The sequence below is a fragment of the Bos indicus x Bos taurus genome, chromosome 1 (genome assembly GCF_003369695.1).
Source record: "Bos indicus x Bos taurus breed Angus x Brahman F1 hybrid chromosome 1, Bos_hybrid_MaternalHap_v2.0, whole genome shotgun sequence".
NCBI lineage: Eukaryota > Metazoa > Chordata > Mammalia > Artiodactyla > Bovidae > Bos > Bos indicus x Bos taurus.
The window spans coordinates 151,391,714-151,414,596 of record NC_040076.1 but is presented as its reverse complement, the minus strand read 5'-3'; the positions used below and the strand labels follow the sequence as shown (position 1 = coordinate 151,414,596).

At 44.2% G+C, this 22,883-nt stretch overlaps 1 protein-coding gene across 2 annotated transcripts in view; it reads left to right on the top strand.

The window, feature by feature from the left end:
- Positions 1 to 22,883, top strand: part of LOC113896956 (collagen alpha-4(VI) chain-like) — a 140,225-nt gene that overhangs the window by 111,017 nt on the left and 6,325 nt on the right. For both annotated transcript variants that reach the window (XM_027549124.1, XM_027549118.1), the window contains 4 exons: positions 10,695 to 10,785; positions 12,157 to 12,840; positions 14,553 to 14,649; positions 15,567 to 15,796. In XM_027549124.1, coding sequence (XP_027404925.1) covers positions 10,695 to 10,785; positions 12,157 to 12,840; positions 14,553 to 14,649; positions 15,567 to 15,796 — 1,102 coding nt within the window. The remainder of the gene's footprint in view (positions 1 to 10,694; positions 10,786 to 12,156; positions 12,841 to 14,552; positions 14,650 to 15,566; positions 15,797 to 22,883) is intronic.

The window sequence follows — 22,883 nt, the reverse complement described above, 5'->3', positions numbered from 1 at the left end:
GCCATTCAGGATCACCCCAGATGGATGGGTCATAATGGAGAATTCTGACAAAATGTGATCTGCTGGGGGAGGGAAATGCAAATCACTCCAGTATTCTTGCTGCGAGAACCCCATGAACAGTACACAAAGATGAAAAGATATGACATTGAAAGAAGAATTCCCCAGGTCAAAAGGTGCCCAACATGCTACTGTGGAAGAAGGGAGGACAATTACTAATAGCTCCAGGAAAAAGGAAGCCGCTGGGCCAAAGAGCAAATGACGCTCAGTTGTAGAGGTGTCTGGTGGTGAAAATTAAGTCTGATGCTCTAAAGAACAACACTTCACAGGAACCTGGAATGTTCAGTCCATGAATCCGGGTAAACTGGACATGGTCAGGTAGGATATGGCAAGAGTGAACATCGGCATCTTAGGAATCAGTGAACTAAAATGCTTCTTGTGCTGTTGATGGGTTATTGTGGCAACCAGTGAACTAAAATGGAAGAGTATGGGTGAATGGGATTCAGATGACGTTGTGTCGGCTACTGTGGGCAAGAATCCCCTAGAATAAATGGAGTAGCACCATAGTCAACAACAGAGTCCAAAATGTAGCACTTTGGTTCAGTCTCAAAAAGACAGAATGATTCTGGTTCATTTCCAGAGTAAACCATTCAACATTACAGTAATGCCAGTCTATGCCCCAAGGACTGATGCCAAAGAAGCTGAAGTTGACCAGTTCTATGAAGATCTACAAAACCTTCTATAACTAACACCAAAAATATGTCCTTTTCATCATAGAGGATTAGAATGCAAAAGTAGAAAGTCAAGAGATAGCTGAAGTAACAGGCAAATTTGGCCTTGGAGTACAAAATGAAGCAGGGAAAAGGCTAGCAGAATTTTGCCAAGACACAAGTTACGCCTTATTATTTTTATTGCAGTATAATTGACTTACAGTATTTTATTGGCTTCAGGTGTGTACAACATAGTGATTCAATATTTTTATACGTTACAGAATGATCACCACAGTAAGTCTAGTCATGATATGTCTCCGTAAAAGACATTGCGTAGTTATTGACTGTCTCCCCCACACTCTGCGTTTCATACCCGTGAGTCATTTATTTTGTAATGGGAAGTTTGTACATCTTAACCCCTCTCACTGACTCCTCTCATCCCCCTACACACGCTCTCTGGCAACCACCTGTTTGTTTTCTGTATCTACGAGTCTATTTCTGTTGTGTTATGTTTGTCCATTTGTTAGATTCCACACATGAGTGAAATCATGTTGTAATTTTGTTTCTCCATCTGATTTAGTCCACTTAGTCTATGGGGTCAGACGGAGTTGGACACGACTGAAGTGACTTAGCAGCAGCAGCAGCAGCAGCAGCAGCAGCAGCAGCAGCATAATACCATCTATTACGGTCCCTCCATGTTGTTGTCACATATGGCAAGATTTCCTTCTGTTTATGACTACTATTCTATTCTGTGTCTGTGTATACACATCTCTGTGTGTGTGTATCTGTGTGTGTGTCTATCTCTGTGTGTGTGTGTATCTGTGTGTGTGTGTATCTGTGTGTGTGTATCTGTGTGTGTGTATCTGTGTGTGTGTGTATCTGTGTATGTGTATCTGTGTGTGTGTGTATCTGTGTGTGTGTCTGTGTGTGTGTATGTGTGTGTGTGTCTGTGTGTGTGTATCTGTGTGTGTATGTGTATCTGTGTATGTGTGTATCTGTGTGTATCTGTGTATGTGTGTATCTGTGTGTATCTGTGTGTGTGTGTATCTGTGTGTGTGTGTGTGTGCACGCATGCAATGTGTTAGTCACTCAATCGTGTCTTACTTTTTGTGAGACCGTGGACCGTAGCCCACCAGGTTCTTCTGTCTGTGATGTTTCCCTGTCAAGAATACTGGAGTGGGTTGCCATTTCCTACTCCAGGGAATCTTTCCAACCCAGGAATTGAATCCGTGTTTCTTGCACCTCCTGCGTGGGCGGGCAGACTCTTCACCTCTGTGCCACCTGGGAAGCCTGTATATATATAGTCCCCTCTTTCCATGGATAGATACATAAGTGTGAAAATGAAAGTGTTAGTCACTCAGTCATGTCCAACTCTTTGTGGCCTCATGGACTGTAGCCTGCCTGCCGGGCTCTTCTGTCTGTGGAATTCTCCAGGCAAGAATACTAGAGTGGGTAGCCATTCTCTTCCCCAGGGGATCTTCCTGACCCAGTGATTGAACCTGGGTCTCCTGTATTGCAGGCAGATTCTTTACCGTCTGAGCCACCGGGGAAGCGCGCACGCACACACACACACACACATCTCTTTTATTCATTCATCTATTGAGGAACACTTGGGTTGCTTTCATTTCATAGCTGTTGTAAATAATGCTGCCGTGAAGACAAGTGTGCATATATTTTTGTACCTGTATTTTGTTCTCTTTGGGTAAATACCAAGTTGCTGGATCATATGGTAGTTCTATTTTTAGTTTTTGAGGAACCGCTGTACTGTTTCCACAGCAGCTGCACCGTTTACATTCTCACCAACAGTGCATGAGGTTCCCCTTTTCTCCACATCTTCACCAGAGCTTGTTCTTTTTTTTATGATACCCATTCTGACAGGATGAAATGATATTTTATTGCGGTTTTGATTTCCCTGGTGATTAGCGATGTTGAGCATCTTCTCACGTGTCTTTTCACACATGGCCGTCTGTATGTCTTTGGAAAAACATTCAGGTCCTCTGCCCACTTTGTAGTCAGGTGGTTTTTTCAGTGCTGAGTCGTATGCATTCTTTCCATGCTTCTTGGATATACGGTGTGCAGATACATCCTCCCATTCAGTAGGCTGCCTTTTATCTCTGTAGACAGTTTCCGTCACCTGCAAAAGCTTTTTCGTTCCCTGCCAGCTGCAAGGTGCTTGCATCTCAGTTCTACCCTTTGCTGTTGTTGTTGCTCCACTCTCCTCTTCATTCCTTAGACATATTCTTGTCCCAAGATGTGGAGGGATCACTCTGTGCCCTAAATTTAACATTTAGAGAGGATGTTCAGCGGCACTTGCTAGCTCAAATGTAGCGAATGACTTTGTTTCTGGTGACTTTGGCAAGGAGATAAACCATAAAAACGACTATCACATCCTCAGAGCCTTTCAGAAAATCTTCATTTCTTCACAACCGGGCATAATGCATCCCATTACCTTCCCTACTCTGTGCTTTATCCCGTGCGGAATTGAGTTAGGGGAGTGAGAATATCCTGTAATTTTCCTTCTGAATTATCTGCCCGAGGGCTCCCTTGGATGATCTGTGGGGCTTTTTGTCTTTCATCTCTATCTTATTTTATTTTCTAGAATAACTTAGTATTCTAAAGCTTCTCAAAAAATGATGGTTGTTCAATTTAAAATAATTGTATAAACTAGAGGAACCAGAGACCAAATTGCCAGTAACCGCTGGATCATGGAAAAAGCAAGAGAGTTCCAGAAAAACATTTATTTCTGCTTTATTGACTATGCCAAAGCCTTTGACTGTGTGGATCACAATAGACTGTGGAAAATTCTGAAAGAAATGGGAATACCAGACCACCTGATCTGCCTCTTGAGAAATTTATATGCAGGTCAGGAAGCAACAGTGAGAACTGGACATGGAACAACAGACTGGTTCCAAATAGGAAAAGGAGTACGTCAAGGCTGTATATTGTCACTCTGCTTATTTAACTTATATGCAGAGTACATCATGAGAAACGCTGGACTGGAAGAAACACAAGCTGGAATCAAGATTGCCAGGAGAAATCTCAATAACCTCAGATATGCAGATGACACCACCCTTATGGCAGAAAATGAAGAGGAACTCAAAAGCCTCTTGATGAAAGTGAAAGTGGAGAGTGAAAAAGTTGGCTTAAAGCTCAACATTCAGAAAATGAAGATCATGGCATCCGGTCCTGTCACTTCATGGGAAATAGATGGGGAAACAGTGGAAACAGTGTCAGACTTTATTTTTTTGGGCTCCAAAATCACTGCAGATGGTGACTGCAGCCATGAAATTAAAAGACGCTGACTCCTTGGAAGGAAAGTTATGACCAACCTAGACAGCATATTGAAAAGCAGAGACATTACTTTGCCAACAAAGGTTCGTCTAGTCAAGGCTATGGTTTTTCCTGTGGTCATGTGTGGATGTGAGAGTTGGATTGTGAAGAAGGCTGAGCACCGAAGAATTGATACCTTTGAACTGTGGTGTTGGAGAAGACTCTTGAGAGTCCCTTGGACTGCAAGGAGATCCAACCAGTCCATTCTGAAGGAGATCAGCCCTGGGATTTCTTTGGAAGGAATGATGCTGAAGCTGAAACTCCAGTACTTTGGCCACCTCATGTGAAGAGTTGACTCATTGGAAAAGACTCTGATGCTGGGAGGGATTGGGGGCAGGAGGAGAAGGGGATGACAGAGGATGAGGTGGCTGGATGGCATCACTGACTTGATGGACGTGAGTCTCGGTGAACTCCGGGAGTTGGTGATGGACAGGGAGGCCTGGCGTGCTGCGATTCATGGGGTCACAAAGAGTCGGACACAACTGAGCAACTGAACTGAACTGAACTGATGCCCTAATTTCTCAGTCTGTTTAAACATGCTTGGAAGTTGTGGGCCATGTTGGAAAGATTTCTTAAGCCATCCATTATATCAACCTGAGGTCTAACTAAAGCACTATTGTAACACTTGGGCTATTTGTGCTGAATCCCATTAAGAAATGTCCAATTGTCTTGTGTCCCAAAACATAAGACTTAATTTGCACCCTCTTTTACAGTCTAAAAATGGAGCATTACAGGGAAAATGCAACTTGTGTGCCTCATTTTAAATTTCATTTTTCTTTATAAAAAACCTAGCATTTGTTCCTTTGAAACAATAGCTTTCAAAATAGCTCATATTTATTGATCCAGGTGCTATTCAAAGATCTTCTCATGTATAGATTCATATAATCCTTACAACAACTCAAAGAGATGACTGATATTTTTTCAGATGATGAAACTGAGGCACAGAGAAGAAAATAAGTTTCTCAGGGTCTGGAATCCCCATTCACAATGAGATTTTAATTCAAAAGTCAAAAATAGGAAAATAAGATAGTTGAGACGTTCTCAGCTCCTCTTGTGTATTAATTAGTTTTACCTATACAAGAGAAGGAAATGGCAACCCACTCCAGTATTCTTGCCTGGAGAATCCCGAAGACAAAGGAGCCTGGTGGGCTACAGTCCATGGGGTCCCAAAGAGTCGGACACGACTGAGCTACTAACATACACACACACATACATACAAGAATACTGTGAGAAAGATTTATGAACTGGCTCTATTTCTCTTTCTGTATATTGCTCTTAAAAAAAAAAAATCCTAAGAATTGGCTATCATGGAGACAAAAGCCATTAGCTGTAGAATATGAAAGTATTAACAGGAAGGCCAAAGGGATTTGGGGGGAATAATTTAAAAATGGTATAATTTAGAATTCAGAAAAGTTGCAGGAGGACATTATTTTTCCTTTTTTTCTGAAGGATGTGCTGGGTTGTCCAGACAGACACTCAGAGGCCATCAGATGACCTGCTGTGGAGGCCTTGTCGGGCTGCTGGTTTTGATTAGATTGTTACCACCCAAGAGGCACCACCAGGATCAGAAGCCAAGGAAAGGAATTAGGCAATGAGGCTTTAAACTCTGGCTTTGCCCCCTGTGTAATCTGGACACGTGATTTGTCACTGGCGCTTCAATTTGGTCACATGTGAAATGGGGATAAACTCACAGATGTGCTGTGAGAGCTACAAGAGGTAGTGTTTACCGGGACCACTGACACTTTCTGTGTATGCAAAATGCAGGCCATTGTTACTGCTGTCTCCTCAAGGGCATTACTAGTGCGCCTTTGCCTGGTAACCACCTGTGAAATTGGAAAGCTTCCATTTGTTTATAGCACCTATGAAGGTCCAGCCACCATGCTATATGCTTTTCATGCTTTGTCATCATCACTCTTCACTCCTCAGGGTGTGTTCACGGGACCAGCAACCCATCAGTCTCACCCAGGTTTGTGAGAAAAGCCAAATCTTAACCTTTCTCCCTGACCCAGTCTATCAGGCTCCGCATCCTTAATGAGATCCCCACGTGGTTTCCGTGAGTGGTAAAGTCTGAGGGGTCTTGGGCTGATCCCCATACTAATCTTGCAAGTTAATTATGATAAAACATTTCCCAGAGGAAGTGAGGGAAAGTAGGAGCTGAACTGACTTGTTCTAAACGACGCAGTCTTGAATCCACACTCTGGAGGTCTGACTCCCTGGTTCCTCTCTATCACTCAACACCCCCAATCCATGGTCCACCCCCAGCGTTTGCTGAGAAGTCCAGGAAGAGCCAGCAGCTTCATGGCGCTCCTGGCGGGACCATGCCTCCTGCCTGGAGCTGGAATGAGACTCCAGATGGTTTCTGACTCTCCCTCCCTGGGGTCCTGTCAGCCGTGCCTCAGCCCTTGGCGACTCCTGCTTCTCAGCACTTGCTCCCGTCCCCTCTCCTCCCATCTGCCTGAGCCAAGGAGCCTCCTCCAGCTCAGTCCCAGGAAACAGCGCTGTCCTGTGGCCTCTGGGAACTCAGCCCAAAAGCAGTCAAGTATTGATTTGAACCCTGTGGGTTTCTTGAGCTCAGGGCCCACAGAGTGTTCTTTAATGCTGGGCGCTGAGGTTTGAAGGTTGTCTGGATCCTTCTATTTAAAAAAAAAGAGAATGTTTATGCAAATCCCTGTGCTTTATCCTTTCCCGCCCCTCCTCCATGCACTCTGTCTTTCAGTTCAGTTTGGTCGCTCAGTCATGTCCGACTCTGTGACCCCATGGACTGCAGCACGCCAGGCCTCCCTGTCCATCACCAACTCCTGGAGTTTACTTGTCTTTAGTACCCAGCTAAGGTCCCCTAGAGAAGGAAATGGCAACCCACTCCAGTACTCTCGCCTGGAAAATTCCATGGACTGAGGAGGCCTGGAGTGCTACAGTCCATGGGGTCGCAAAGAGTCAGACATGACTGAGCAACTTCACTTTGCTGCACTTCAGTCTCATCAGAGCACAACTGGACACTCAGAGGGGAAGCTGGTTGATGGAGTCATGAGAGGCGCTGATTCAAGCTGCAGCTCAGCTCCGAGCTGTCAGCACGTCACGTGGCTTGTCTTTCAGGTGCCCTGTTGGTGAGGTTTCCTTCTCTGGTGCTGATGGGCGTCCGCAGTGGGGATCATGGAGTTGGGCTCCTCTTTTCATGCTGCAGTTCCCTCCCACACGATCTCTCTGCTTGAGCCTTCTTCAGAATCATCTTGTCTACCTTATCAGTGACAGTGCTGGCAAGCCCAAAGTCAAAGTAATGAGATGTTAATGAACAGCAGCTAGATGCAGATAAGTCTAAAGTGAACCAGTATTCCCCATAGACCTCTGCTGTGTCTTTGTGTACTTGTTCCCACAATTTGATCTTTGTAAGAATAGTAAAAAAATTTTAAGCGTTATCATCAAAGTATTCTTCCTCAGAGCTAAAAAAAAAAAAAAGATAAACATTTTGTAGTGATTCCAATTCAGTTGAATTTGGTTGTTCTCCAGCTGGCAGAACAGCAGATGGAAGAGTTGAGCTGCTCTGAGAAGAAAGTTAACACCGTGTTCCGAACAAGGCAGATACCAAGGACACTTATGAAGGACCAGGCTGTGTTGAGACAGGAAGAAACCTCAGCAGCATTGACTCCTACCCCAAATTCTGTTGTTGAGGAAATAGGCCAAAGGCTTGTCCGAGGTCACCCAGCCAATCCTGGCCAACCAAGGACTAGGACCTGAGCTCCTGACACCTGGTTCCATTGGTGCTGCCTAGAACCTTTCCTGTGAACCTTTCCTTTATATTAATACAGACTTGAGGGTATGCTTGAATTTATTTGAAGTCTTTCATACTACCTCTAAAAGTCTCATCAATTTTGCATTTTATAAGACACTTCAACCACGTTTCCCACGATTTAAGCATAATATTCACCAGGTTAGCCTTTCCCCACAACTCCTGGAGGAAAGTCCATGTTCCCAGTGCTCCCCCAGTCTTCTCATATCTCCTGGGACGCTGCTGTGGATCCTGGTTTCAGAAGCCTTCCCGACGGCCTCATGTGATTTCCAGTAAAGCTGTTAATGTGCCACATCCACGCCGACACTGTTGTCTCTAGCGCTTGGTAATTTACTACATCTACTTTAGTTTGGTCCATACTCAGATCTGATGACCATGTGGAATGGATCTGAATGTTGGGTGTTGGCAACTCTGCACTCACTGCTCGTCTCAGCTTCCCTCCATCTGGCTGGGTGTTGCAGGGTTTCAAATGTGCTGTCCGTTGGAATGTGTCTTCTCCCTGGGGGCGGAGGGTGTTGAGAAGAATCATGAATAGCCACCGCTTATCTCTGGGCATCTGTGCCTGCTGTTCCTTCACACCATAATGCTTCTTTGCCAGTTAAGGGTCCTACTGATTCTCCCAAAAGTGCCAGATGTTATTATCTTCATCAGGTTCCCTTTATTCATCCGCTTTGAAACGCATCTCCAGTTCCTGTGTTACTAAAACGTGTTATGGGGTGTCTTTCCTTCTTGAGCATTGTTTGCCGGTCCTTCCACTCTTTGAAGGTGTGGCTCTGTCATTTCTGTACCTCCAGGTGGTTTGTTATGTCTTTTCCTAGCAGCCCTTTCATCAGTCTTGGTTAACTCGAATGTCTAAGTCAGGAAAAAGCCTCATTTTAGAGAAGGCAATGGCACCCCACTCCAGTACTCTTGCCTGGAAAATCCCATGGGCGGAGGAGCCTGGTGGGCTGAAGTCCATGGGGTTGCTAAGAGTCAGACACGACTGAGCGACTTCGCTTTCACTTTTCACTTTCATGCATTGGAGAAGGAAATGGCAACCCACTCCAGTGTTCTTGCCTGGAGAATCTCAGGGATCGGGGAGCCTGGTGGGCTGACGTCTATGGGGTCACACAGAGTCGGACACGACTGAAGTGACTTAGCAGCAGTAGACGGCTTTTAGCATGGGAGACTTAGGAATGTTCTCATGTTTGTTTTGTTTTATATTAGCATAAACAAAAGTTCCACTCTCAATATTTCTTTCCCCACAAGCGTTTTTCCTTCAGGGAAGCTCAGTGTGAAGGATCGTGCTGGGGATACACGGCAGTCCTAACAGAAAGAGTGAATGCTCTGTAAGGAGTGTGCGTTCCAGAATGTTCTTTTCCAAAGTAAACCCTGCCTGTCTCGCTCCCTGAGGACAGGCATGACATCTTTGTTTGCTGAGCACCTTGCCACCCGAGAAAGGGCCAGGTCTGCCTGGTCCCAGCCAAAGGGATGCAAGGGGCAGGGCTGACTCCCAGGGAGTACTGTCCTACATGCTTTAAAAAAGTAATTTATTTTTTTGTATTTATTTGGCTGTTCTAGGCCTTACTTGCAGCATGAGGTCTTCTCTTCTGGAGCACAGGCTCAGTAGCTGTGGTACACGGGCCTAGCTGCTCCACATGGGCCTGTGGGATCTTTCCTAACCAGGGGTTGAACCTGTGTCCCCTGCCCTGGAAGGCAAATTCTCAACCAGGGAAGTCCCTGTCCTACACGCTTTGACAGGGTGGAAAACCACATGGCCATGACTAAGCTTGGATATCCAGCTCTTTGCAAACCACACCTCAATTCCTGAGAGAAATAATACGAAACTGTTCCTAATCATTACAAGGGGGAAACCCTGCAAAGAGCCTGCATTAGCCAGAGCATGCCTGCCCCAGTCTCAGGGGCTCAACACGAGAAAGTGTTATTTCTCCATCTGTCACCAGTGGCGCGGGTTCCTTGGGGGTGTGGGTGAAAGGAAGGGTACTTTGCTGCATTCAGGACCCAGGCTCCTTCTATCGGTGACTCCATCATGTCCTAGGGCCTCAAGGCCTTTTCTGAATCCTCCACAGCTGGCTGGCAAAGGAGGAGGTGGAGCTCGTGCATACCCTGGGAATGGCATTCACTGCTTCCACCTCCATGCTGTTGGCTAGACCTTGGTCATATGGTCCAAGTGACTGCAGGGAAGGATGGAAATGTAGTCTGGTTTTCAGAAGAAGAGAGAATAAGTATGTTGATTATCTAGCCAGTTATCACACGGACCTTGCTGGATTCATTACTGTTAATATAATTTGTCTTTTAAACCTGATATCAGTTATTAAATTAATCATAATAGGAAAGGGTCTGTGAAGGAAATAAATGGATTTTCCATCCCTACAAAACCTTCCCCGATTCCCCCTCCCTCTTACCAGCTCTGGCCTCTCTGATGATCTCTGCCTCCTTCCATCCTTGTGGCTTATGACCTAGATCTGTGACCATGTCCTTGAAGGGTCTGCATGTTCATGATTAATAACTCCCACCACACTGCATCACACACCATGGACAATCCCTAGAGATTTACAGAATTTATAAATGACTGAAGCCTTAACTCCCTTACCCTCACTCCAATAGACCTGACGTTGGTTGAGTTTTATACATGTGGCCACACCTCATATACCCACACCGATGGTATAGTCCAACCTCCAGCTTAGGACTAGAGAACTATGTGACTGTAAATAGCTGGACTATAAATGCCAGATTATATAGACATAGAGAGTTACACATGTTCTTTAAAAATATCATATTAATGATTTTCTCATCTGAATTGGAAGGTGCATGAAAAATGTAGCCTGAGATTTAGCACCGCTAATGATAATTTGTGTATGTGTTGGCACTAGATGAATGGAAGCAACAGATTTCATCTGTATGTCTGGGAGACGGAGAGCCAGCAGCGTGTGGAACGCATGGCCCGCTGCACCCTCTGCTATGGTAAGCCTGGACAGCGCTGCTGGTCGGATTGATGTCTTCAGAGCAGGGTGAATTAGCTGGTGGCCACAGGCCAGCTGTGCTCTGCAGATGTGTATCAGTTTTTCTTGGGAAGTCAGAACAGGCCAGAGAGTCTCAGACACGGCATTCCTTTGTGGCCACAGTCAGCCAGAGATGCGTGGTGCCTGCCCCCTTTGGAGAGCAAGTATCAGCTAGTGCCCCGCCATCTGGTCCCTCCCCCTCCCTGGCTTCTCATCCTGGCCCCTCCGCCTCCTTACCTGTCCTGCCAAGGCTTCTGGATATGCCTGGGTTTGTGTCCCTTCCTCATTTGACCATTAGTGTGACAGGCGGACCACTGAGCTCAGGTCAAGAGCATTGAGTTCTCGGCCTGGAACTGCCATTGGCCGCCAGCAGGGTCTTGGAAAGACCTCAGCTTCCACACCTCACACCAGCCTGGGCACAGAAGAAGCAGTGTTGCTGAAACCCACGCACACCCACATGTGAAGAGCTGTCGTGCACATCACCTTCCCCTGGGGCCAGCCCGAGTCCTGGACAGGAAAGCAAAAGGGAATTCTGCAGCTCCCTCTCCTGGATCCACCCTAAGTCCTAAAGCTGCCGTGAGAGGTGTGGCTCTGAAAACCTGGTCAGATACAGGAACTGCTGTTCGTAGGGCATGTTACAGCTGAGGAACTTCTTTCCCGTTCATTATTTTGTTTGACGCTGTGGTCCCTCTGGGCCTCTACCCCCTCCTGCACAAGTGAAAGCCCAGCTGGGGTTTATGGAACCTGAGCTCTGACTACACAGGCGTTGTTCTGAGCACTTACATATATTAACTCACTTTAAAGTTAAAAACCACACAAACAGCTTCATAAGAGAGGTTTATTATTATGAGTATCATTATCTCCATCAGTGGAGAAGGAAATGGCAACCCACTCTACTACTTTTGCCTGGAAAATTCCATGGACGGAGGAGTCTGGTAGGCTACAGTCCATGGGGTCGCAGAGTTGGACAGGACTGAGCAACTTCACTCTCAGTTTCGCATTCTATCTCCATCAGACAGATGAGGAATCTGAGGAATCTGCCCCGGGTCACACACCCAGTAAGAGGCGGGCTTGACTGTACCAAGTAGAGGGGCTCTGAACCTAGGGATTAGGAAGCCATGTGGCCTGGTGGTTAGAAACATTAACTGTGGAATCAGATATACTCTCAACTCTTCTTCTGAAAAACAGGCGTGTTTATTTACAGTGCCCATCTTCTGGCTGAAGTCATCCCCAGGCAGACAGCCTTCAGCAGTGGCTCTCCCTACTGAGTGCCTGGAAGCGTGTGTGCCTGGAAAGGAAAGGGATTCATGGTAACCCCGCTTCTCCTCCGCAGATCAGTGCCTCCCGGCCCCGGAGTGCGGGCGGGGCAGGCCCGGGCCTCTGCAAGTGGATGCGGACATCGCCTTCCTGGTGGACGGCTCCCGCGGCGTGGGCACCGACCTCTACCGTGTAGCCTTGACCTTGGTGGACGCCGTGCTCGACGAGCTGGAGGTGGCGAGGCAGCCGAGCACGTCTCCTCGTGGAGCCCGCGTGGCCCTGGTGACACACACGACCCCCGGCTTCTGGCCTGGAGAGGGGAGGTCCCCCGTGCTCGAGGGCTTCCACCTGACCGCGTATGGCCACCGGGCACAGATGCAGAGGAGCATCCGCGAGGCCGCGGGCCACCCCCTGCGGGGAGCGCCGGCCCTGGGCCATGCCCTGGAGTGGACGCTGGAGAAGGTGCTCCTGGCCGCCCCGCTGCTCCAGAGGGCGCAGGTCCTCTTTGCCATCGTGGCCAGCGAGACCAGCAGCTGGGACCGGGAGAAATTAAGGACTCTGTCCCTGGAGGCCAAGTGCAAGGGCGTCACTCTGTTTGTGCTGGCCTTGGGCCCGGGCGTGGGGACCCGCGAGCTGGCAGAGCTGGTCCACGTGGCCAGCTCCCCCTCGGAGCACCACCTGCTACGCCTGGAAGGGGGCTCAGAGGCAGAGGTGGCTTATGCCCTGGGCTTCACGCGGGCCTTCCTGAACCTCTTAAAAAGTGAGTGGACAGGGATGCCTGGCGGGTGGGAAGAGGCAAGCACAGAGCCTGGCATATGGGTGGGTGGGTGCCCATGGCACCATCGCCCTTGCTGGGCTGTAGGCTGCCCCGTGGTCTCCACCTCTAGGGCAGACCCCAGGGAGCACCCCACTTCCTGAAAACCCTAAGCTACGTTGCCCTGACACGCTGCCAAGCTTAGTGTTGGCTTCTTGTCTGGTGGCTGGGAGGCCTCAGGTTTCCACCGAATCTTTTGATTTTGTCATTTACCAGAATGAGGATAAAAATCTCTTCTCTATTTGTGAAGCCTATGTTCAAATATGTGCGTGGAAGCAACACTGCTGTATGTGCATAAAGAATAGTTACTGTTATTGCTGTGTCCAGTGATCCAGAGTCCACTGCTATAGAACAGTGCTTCTCAGATTTTAACATGTACATGCTTTTCCTGGGGATCTAGTTACACTTTGGATTTTGATTCAGTGCGTCTGAGCTGGGGCCCGAGAGTCTGCATTTTTACAAAAGATTTCATTGAAGTATAGTCAGTTTATAATGTTGTGTATTTCTCTGTGCAGCAAAAATGGACAGTGCACATTTTAAATAAGCCCCTGGCTGATGCTGCTGGTGCAGGGACCGTACTTTGAGTAGCGAGTTTTCAGGGACTTGCTAGGAAATGAGGGAGACAGGACAGAAACCTGGAACCTCCCATCTCAGGTTGGAGCATCGGTGAAAAGTGCTGTGACCACGCAGCTTGGCCAGAATTCTTCCCTGTGTCCTGTCACTTCCAGTCAGAACAAGTTGAATGAGATTTATGGGTAACTGGCACCAAATCTGTATCCTAGCATGATGATGGAGATGGTTAGGACTGGAGGGTGGGTATTATCCTGGTCACATTTGCAGGAGTTTGTCTTGGGCTTTGTCCAACTGTGCATAGTCCCACACAACTCATGTGTGGGTGCCTCCCTGTGGCGTGGGAGGCCTTCCTGCCCTCTTTGCTGGGGGACATCAGCTTCTCAGTTTATAAGTGGGTATGACATCCCGTCACATAAAGCTCCGCTGTCACTGAGGGAATAAAGGCAGTCTGATGGACACCTTAGAAATAGAGACACAGCACTTGTGCCTCTGTAACTTGAGAGACATGGACATTAATGAATTGGTTCTAGTCTAATCTTTGCCACTCAAGAGCTGTGTGATTCTAGAAAGGTCAGTGAACCTTGAGATTCCTTACCTTTGCAAGAGATGGAAGAAGGAACTGTAACAGATGACTGAAGGCTTAGTGATTCTTTGAGGGAGAAGGAGGCTAGAGGATTATTTTTCTAGTCTATTTTAATTTCGCTTTACTTTATGTGTTTCATTACATTAGGTTGCATTTCATATTTTGTTCTATTCTTTTATGTTATGACTTAATTTTATATTGCTTATACAATAGAATTCATTTTATACTTTCATTTTGCTTGTATTTTTATTTTTCTATTTGTATTTTGTGCTTTGAGTTTACATCTTTTTGATTTTATGTCAATAGACTTTTTTGTTTTCTATTTTATTTTGTTATACTTTATTTTGTTTTATTGTATATTTTACACTTTAATTGATTTTATTTTATGTCTTATGTCTTAATGGATAATATTTTGGTCTTGTGCTTTATTTTACTTCATTTTATTTTTGAGCTTCATATCATTTTATGCTTTATTTGATGTGATGTTTTATTTCATTTTTAGGTGACACTAATCAGTACCCACCTCCAGAGCTCATTGAAAAGTGTGGGGGCCCAAGCCGAGGGGACACCCTGCTGCAACGCATCTTGCCTGTCAAGAGGTAGGCTGAGGGCGGGGCTGGGCTTGTCCCACGGCTCTGTGCCCTGCAGGGACTGTTTCCCTAAGTTCAGTTCAGTTCAGTTCAGTCACTCAGTCATGTCCAACTCTTTGTGACCCCATGAACCTCAGCACACCAGGCCTCCCTGTCCATCACCAACTTCCAGAGTTTACCCAAACTCATGTCCATTGAGCCGGTGATGCCATCCAACCATCTCATTCTCTGTCGTCCCCTTCTCCTCCTTCCCTCAATCTTTCCCAGCATCGGGGTCTTTTCAAATGAGTCAGTTCTTCTCATCAGGTGGCCAAAGTATTGGAGTCTCAGCTTCAGCATCAGTCCTTCCAATGAATATTCAGGACTGATTTCCTTTAGGATGGACTGGTTGGATCTCCTTTCAGTCCAGGGGGCTCTCAAGAGTCTTCTCCAACACCACAGTTCAAAAGCATCGATTCTTCTGCGCTCAACTTTCTTTATAGTCCAACTCTCACAGCCATACATGACCACTGGAAAAACCATTGCCTGTCTTCCTCAGGTCACAGGCAAACCAGTCCTTGACTCAAACCACTGGGATTCAGATGCTCCTGTGTTTAACGATTCTGATATGGTTTGGTTTTTTGTTTTCTTATTTTTCAATAGTAAGAGTAATACAGGACCAATAAAATTCAAGGAGCACGTACGTGTATTAGAGCAATCAGTAACAATTTTCCTATCCACTGCATTTCCCATTCTCTAATCCCACTTCCTGGAGGTAAAATTGATCATGCTAAACATATTATTCTGATGTTTGTCCTGCAAACCTAAGACAACAGCTGGTTTGATAATGAAGCCATCAGCAGATACCCAAGCCTGAAGCGCCCCGAGCCCAGTGGTACCAAGTGGGACTCACCCCCTCATTCTCCCAGTCTTTTGTTTCTGCGCAGGTTGCCCAAGCGCCAGTTTGGCAAATCTGGCCTTACTGATGATTTGGAAGCACTCGAAGCAGCAGGCTCTTTTCGAGAGGAGAATAGAGAAGCCACAATGACGTCTATCACTCAGCAAGAAGCACTTGAGAATTATGAAAAGAGTGGCTACGATGCTGAAGAAAATCATCAAAAAGATCCAGCAAAACTGAAAAAAACTGGAAAAGAAAGAAATTCGGGCAATGTCTATGGTAAAAACCCAACTACTCCTTGCTCCTTGGGTTGAATTTACCTTTAAAAATCTTTAGCTTAAAAAAAAAAATCCTGTGCACCGTGTTAGCATGCAGACATCAGCTTTGTGTAGTTTGCTTGCAAGAGCACAGATTCGTGTATGCAGCTAAAAATAACTAGTTTAAGGAAATAGTAGAAGGCTGACTTTTATTTGACTTTAAGTATGGAGCTAACAGAAGCTGTCTGAGGGAGTGTTATAGAGTCTCACCCCATGGAGTGTCTGTACTTCATTGTGGAAACAATGATCTATTGCAGAAGTGGCAAACATACCCTTGACCTTTAGGGAAGATGCTCTGGCTTGTAGAAGGCTCCTTCATCTATGAGTGGCCACATGTGCTATGACCGAGTTTAAGGAACATTTTGGATCCGTCTAAGACAACCATGCTCCCTTGGTGGCTCAGACGGTAAAGAGTCCACCTGCAGTGTAGGAGACCTGGGTTTGATCCCTGGATCCGGAAGATCCCCTGGAGAAGGGAATGGCAACCTACTCCAGTATTCTTGCCTGGAAAAGTCCATGGACAGAGGAGCCTGGCAGGCTACGGTCTATGGGATCTCATAGAGTTGGACACAACTGAGCTACTAACACTTTCATTTTTCAAGGCAACTGTAGCATCAATTTTGGATTATGGCCAATGCCATTGCCACCTCTTACATGGGATCAACAAATTAAGCCAAACAGTAAACACATAGAAAGAGATCTGAGGGCATTTGATTCTGAAGTTTCTAAAAGGCAGGGAAAGGATAGCTGAGAGTTTCTAGAGAGTGGTATGGTCAGTCTCACTTAGATTAGATGAGAGGTTGCCTCCCAGAGGTTTTGAATGTGCCTGCATGATTCTGTCTCTGGTGCTCTATCTAGATGGCCATGAAAAGTTATTTCCTCTCTCTGCAGCTCAGTTTTCTGACCTGTAAAATGGGGATTATGTGAGTGCCTGACTCATGGGGTTGTTTTGAAAATGAAACTTGATAATTCATATGTTAGCCACACAGTAAGCATACAAGCTAGCTGCTAAGATGCTGATTTGTCCTTTGTCTTTTCCAAAGAAAACACATATCCAGAGGAAAGGAAAAACTAGACAGACATGGGAATACTAGGCAGGACAGTAACATTTCCCCTCCTTAGGCTAGACATTAACCACAGAAAAGCTTATCTTGCTGACTCTTAACGCTTTTTGTGTATAATGTCTGCCAAGTGTGCTAAAGGTTACTAGGGCAGTGGTTTTCAATCTCGGCTGTAATTGAGAATCATCTGAGAAGTTTTAAGCATTCTCACCACCCAGGCCTCATCCCAGAGCAATCCAATCAGAATCTCTAGGTGTGGAACTGAGCCGGTGATTCTCCTGAGCAACTGAGAGTGAGAAACACGGCCCCAGTGAGTCTTTCCGCACAGAATCAAGGTGAACAGGGTGGAAGAGAGCCTCCTCATGATGTAGTTCAATGCTATTCACAGGGGCAAGACGGTTTCCAGAATTCCCCGGAGCTCTGTTCCTTGGCCCTGGCCAGTGCCCTCTCCTGCTGTATCCCATGGTTGCCCCGAGCCTTTGCCTCCTCCTCACCCCCCTTCCTCCGTATCTTCTCCTCTAGCACCTGCCCTGTTTTCTTGGTTTCAGAAGTAAAGGCAGCCAAGTGCAACCTCCTGCAACTCCCTGTGTAGCTGCCAGCCTTGCTCCCTGCCCGCCCTCCACTCAGAAGAAAGAGCTGTTTCTTGTCTTTAAGGGTGTGCTGAAAGCCATCAAGGAACCAAAGGACTGGTCAGACCTCGATGACTGCAGCTCCTCAGGGCTGAATCACTGCTGCCCACTGCCTTCCTCGTCAAGTCCTCTCCTGTGTTAGCTGCAGAGACAACACAATTTTTGAAATTTATCCTTTCTTTATTTTTTAATGGAAATATAGTTGATTTCCAGTGTTCTGTTAATTTCTGCTCAGTGACTCAGTTATGTGTGTGTGTGTGTGTGTGTGTGTGTGTGTATTCTTTTCCATTGTGGTTTATTACAGGATATTGAATACAGTTCTCTGTGCTTTATAGTAGGACCTTGTTGTCTATCCACTCTATCTTCTAACCCCAGACTCCCAGTCCATCCCCCCTAACCATTTTCCTCATAGCAACACAAGTCTGTTCTCTGTATAAGTGGGTCTCTTTCTGTTTCATAGATAATTTTATTTGCATCATATTTTAGATTCCACATATAAGTGATATCATATGGTATTTGTCTTTTTTTCTGATTTATTTCCCTTAGTATGATAATCTGTAGGTCCAACTGTGCGCGTGTGTCTGAAGTTGCTTCAGGCGTGTCTGACTCTTTGGAACCCCATGGACTGTAGCCCACAGACTCCTCTGTCCTTGGGATTCTCCAGGCATGAATACTGGAGTGGGTTGCCATGCCCTCCTCCAGGGGATCTTCCCAATCCAGGGACTGAACCCACATCTCTTAGGTCTCCTGCATTGGCAGGGGGGTTCTTTACCACTAGCGCCACCTGAGAAGCCCCTAGGTCCAATGCTGCAAATGGCATTCTTTCCTTTTCATGGCTAATGTTCCATTGTACCTATGTACCATATTTTCTTTACCCATTCATCTGTTGATGGATATTGGGTTGTTTCCATGTATTGGCGAATTGCAAATAGTGCTACTGTGAATGTTGGGATACATGTATCTTTTTGAATTATATTTTTTTCCCCCAGATATATGCCCAGGAGTGGGACTGCAGAAACATATGGCAACTCCATTTTTAGTTTTTTTGAGGAACCTCCACACTGTTCTCCATAGTTGCTACAGCAACTTATTAATATATTCCCACCAACAGTGTAGGAGAGTTCCCTTTTCTCCAAACTATCTCCAGCATTTGTTATTGGTAGACTTTAAAAAAAAGTTAATTTATTTTTTAATGGAAGGATAATTGCTTTGCAGAATTTTGTTGTTTTCTGTCAAACTTCAACACGAATCAGCCATAGGTGTACATATATCCCCTCCCTCTTGAACCTCCCTCCCATCTCTCTCCCCATCCCACCCCTCTAGGTTGATACAGAGATCCTGCTTGAGTTTCCTGGGACACATAGCAGGTTCCTGTTGGCTGTCTATTTTACACATGGTAATGTCAGCTTCCATGTGACTCTCTCCATACATCTCATCCTCTCCTCCCTTCTCCCTGTGTCCATAAGCCTGTTCTCTATGTCTGTTTCTCCACTGTTGCCCTGCAAATAAAATATTCGGTACCATCTTTCTAGATTCAGTATATATACATTAATACATGGTATTTATCTTTCTCTTTCTGACTTACTTCACTCTGTATAATAGGCTCTAGGTTCATCCTCCCCCTTAGAGCTGACTCAGATGCACTCTTTTTTATAGCTGAGTAATATTCCATTGTGTATATGTACAACTTCTTTATCCATTCATCTGTTGATGGACATCTAGGTTGCTTCCATGTTCTATCTATTGTAAAGAGTGCTGCAATGAACATTGGGGTACATGTGTCTTTTTCAATTTTGCTTTCCTCTGGGTATATGCCTAGGAGTGGGATTTCTGGGTCATATGGTGGTTTTAGTCCTAGTATTTTAAGGAATCTCCATACTGTCTTCCATAGTGGCTGTATCAATTTGCATTCCCACCAACAGTATAAGAAGGTTCCATTTTTTCCACATCCTCTCCAGCATTTGTTGTTTGTAGACATTTTGATGAGGGCCATTCTGACTAGTGTGAGATGATATCTCATTGTAGTTTTGATTTGCATTTCTCTAATAAGGAGCAATGTTGGGCATCTTTTCATGTTTGTTAGCCATCTGTATGTCTTCTCTGGAGAAATGTCTGTTTAGCTCTTTTCCCCACTTTTTGATTGGGTTGTTTAATTTTCTGGTATTGAGTTATTTGAGCTGCTTGTATATTTTGGAAATTAATCCTTTGTCAGTTGTTTCATTTGCCATTATTTTCTCTCATTCTGAGGGCTGTCTTTTCACCTTGCTTATGGTTTCCTTTGCTGTGCAAAAGCTTTTAAGTTTAATCAGGTCCCACTTATTTATTTTTGTTTTTATTTCCATTACTCTAGGAAGTGGGTCATAGAGAATCTTGCTTTGATTTATGTCATTGAGTGTTCTGCCTATGTTTTTCTCCAAGAGTTTTATAGTTTCTGATCTTACATTTAGGTCTTTAATCCATTTTGAGTTTACCTTTGTGTATGGTATTAGGAAGTGATCTAATTTCATTCTTTTACATGTGGCTGTCCAGTTTTCCCAGCACCACTTAATGAAGAGGCTGTCTTTGCCCCATTGTATATTCTTGCCTCCTTTGTCAAAAATAAGGTACCCGTAGTTGCATGGGCTTATTTCAGGGCTTTATGTCTTGTTCCATTAGTCTATATTTCTGTTTTTGTGCCAGTTCCATACTGTCTTGATGACTGTAGCTTTGTAGTATAATCTGAAGTTAGGAAGGTTGATTCCTCCAGCTCCATTCTTCTTTCTCAAGGCTGCTTTGGCTATTCAGGGTCTTTTGTATTTCCATATGAATTGTGAAATTTTTTATTCTAGTTCTGTGAAAAATGCCATTGGTACTTTGATACAGATTGCACTGAATCTGTAGATTGCATTGGTAGTATAGTCATTTTCACAATATTGATTCTTCCTTCCCTGGTGGCTTAGTGGTAAAGAATCTGCCTGTAATGCAGGAGACCACGTTTAATCCCTGGGTTGGAATGATCCCCTGGAGAAGGAAATGGCAACCCACTCCAGTATTCTTGCCTGGGAAATCCCATGGACAGAGGAACCTGGCCTCCATGGGGTTGCAAAGAATTGGACACGACTGAGTGATGAACACTTGCATACTTGCACCCAGGAATATGGAACATCTCTCCATCTGTCTATATCATCTTTGATTTCTTTCATCAATGTCTTATAATTTTTTGTGTACAGCCCTTTTGTCTCCTTAGGTAAGTTTATTCCTAGATATTTGATTCTTTTTGTTGCAATGGTGAATGGGATTGATTCCTTAATTTCTCTTTCTGATTTTTCATTGTTAGTATATAGAAATGCAAGTGATTTCTGTGTATCAATTTTATATCCTGTGACTTTGCTAAATTCACTGATTAGCTCTAGTAATTTTTTGATACTATCTTTAGAGTTTTATATGTATAGTATCATTTCATCTTCAAATAGTGAGAGTTTCACTTCTTCTTTTCTGATCTGGATTCCTTTTATTTCTTTTTCTTCTCTGATTGCTGTAGCTATTACTTCCAAAGCTATGTTGAATAATAGCGATAAGAGTGGACACCCTTGTCTTGTTCCTGATATTAGGGGGAGTGCTTTCAGTTTTTCAACATTGAGAATAATGTTTGCTATGGGCTTATCATATATGGCCTTTACTATGTTGAGGCAGAGTTCCTTCTATGCCCATTTTTTGAAGAGTTTTCATCATAAATGGGTGCTGAATTTTGTCAAAGGTTTTTTCTGAATCTCTTGAGATTATCATATGGTTTTTATCTTTCAGTTAATATGGTGTATCACATTGATTGATTTGCATATATTGAAAAATCCTTGCATCCCTGGGGTAACCACACTTGATCATGGTGTATGAGCTTTTTAATGTGTTGCTGAATTCTATTTGCTAACATTTTGTTGAGGATTTTTGAATATGTGTTCATCAGTGATATTGGCCTGTAGTTTTCTTTTTTGTGTGTTGTCTTTGTCTGATTTTGGTATCAGAGTGATGGTGGCCTTGTAGAATGAGTTTGGAAGTGTTCCTTCTGCAATTTTTTGAAAGAGTTTTAGAAGGATAGGCATTAGCTCTTCTCTAAGTGTTTGATAGAATTCTCCTGTGAAGCCATCAGGTCCTGGGCTTTTGGGAGATTTTGGGGGAGATTTTTATCTCAGTTTCAATTTCAGTGCTTGTAATTGGGTTATTCATAATTTCTGTTTCTTTCTGGTTCAGTCTTGGAAAATTGAACTTTTTAATCTGTCCATTTCTTCCAGGCTATCCATTTTATTGCCATATAGTTGTTCACAATAGTCTCTTATAATCCTTTGCATTTCTGCATTGTCTGTGGTAACCTCTTCTTTTTCATTTCTAATTTTTTTGATTTGATTCTTCTCTTTTTTTCCTGATGAGTCTGGCTAGAGGTTTGTCAATTTTGTTTATCTTCTCAAAGAACCAGCTTTTAGGTTTTTTTAAAATTTATATTTATTTATTTTAATTAAAGGCTAATTACTTTACAATATTGTATTGGTTTTATCTTTACTATTGTTTCTTTCATTTCTTTTTCATTCATTTCTGCTCTGATCTTTATGATTTATTTCCTTCTGCTAATTTTGAGGTTTTTCTTGTTCTTCTTTTTCCAGTTGTTTTAGGTATAAAGTGAGGTTGTCTATTCAATGTTTTTCTTGTTTCTTGAGGGAGGATTGTATTCTATAAACTTCCCTCTTAGAACTGCTTTTGTTGCATCCCATAGGTTTTGAGTCGTAATGTTTTCATTGTCGTTTGTTTCTAGGAGTTTTTTGATTTCCCTTTTGATTTCTTCAGTAACCTGTTCGTTATTTAGAAATGTATTGTTTAATCTCCACGTGTTTGTGTTTTTTACAGTTTTTTTTCTTGTATTTGATATCTAGTCTCGTAGGGTTGTGTTTGAAAAAGATACTTGATACGATTTCAATTTTCTTAAATTTCTTGAGGTTTGATTTGTGACCCAGCATGTGGAGAATGTTCCATGTGCACTTGAGAAGAAGGTGTATTCTTCTGCATTTGGATGGAATGTCCTGAAGATATCAATGAGACCCATCTTGTCTAATGTATCATTTAAGACTTGTGTTTCCTCATTAATTTTCTGTTTTGATAATCTGTCAATTGGTGTAACTGGGGTGCTAAAGTCTCCTACAATTATTGTGTTAATGTTGATTTCTCCTTTTATGTCTGTTAGTGTTTGTCTTATGTATTGAGGTGCTCTTATATTGGGTGCATAAATATTTCAATTATGTCTTCCTCTTGGATTGATCCCTTGATCATTATGTAGTGTCCTTCCTTATCTCTTGTGATATTCTTTAAGTTCTACTTTGTCTGATATGAGAATTGC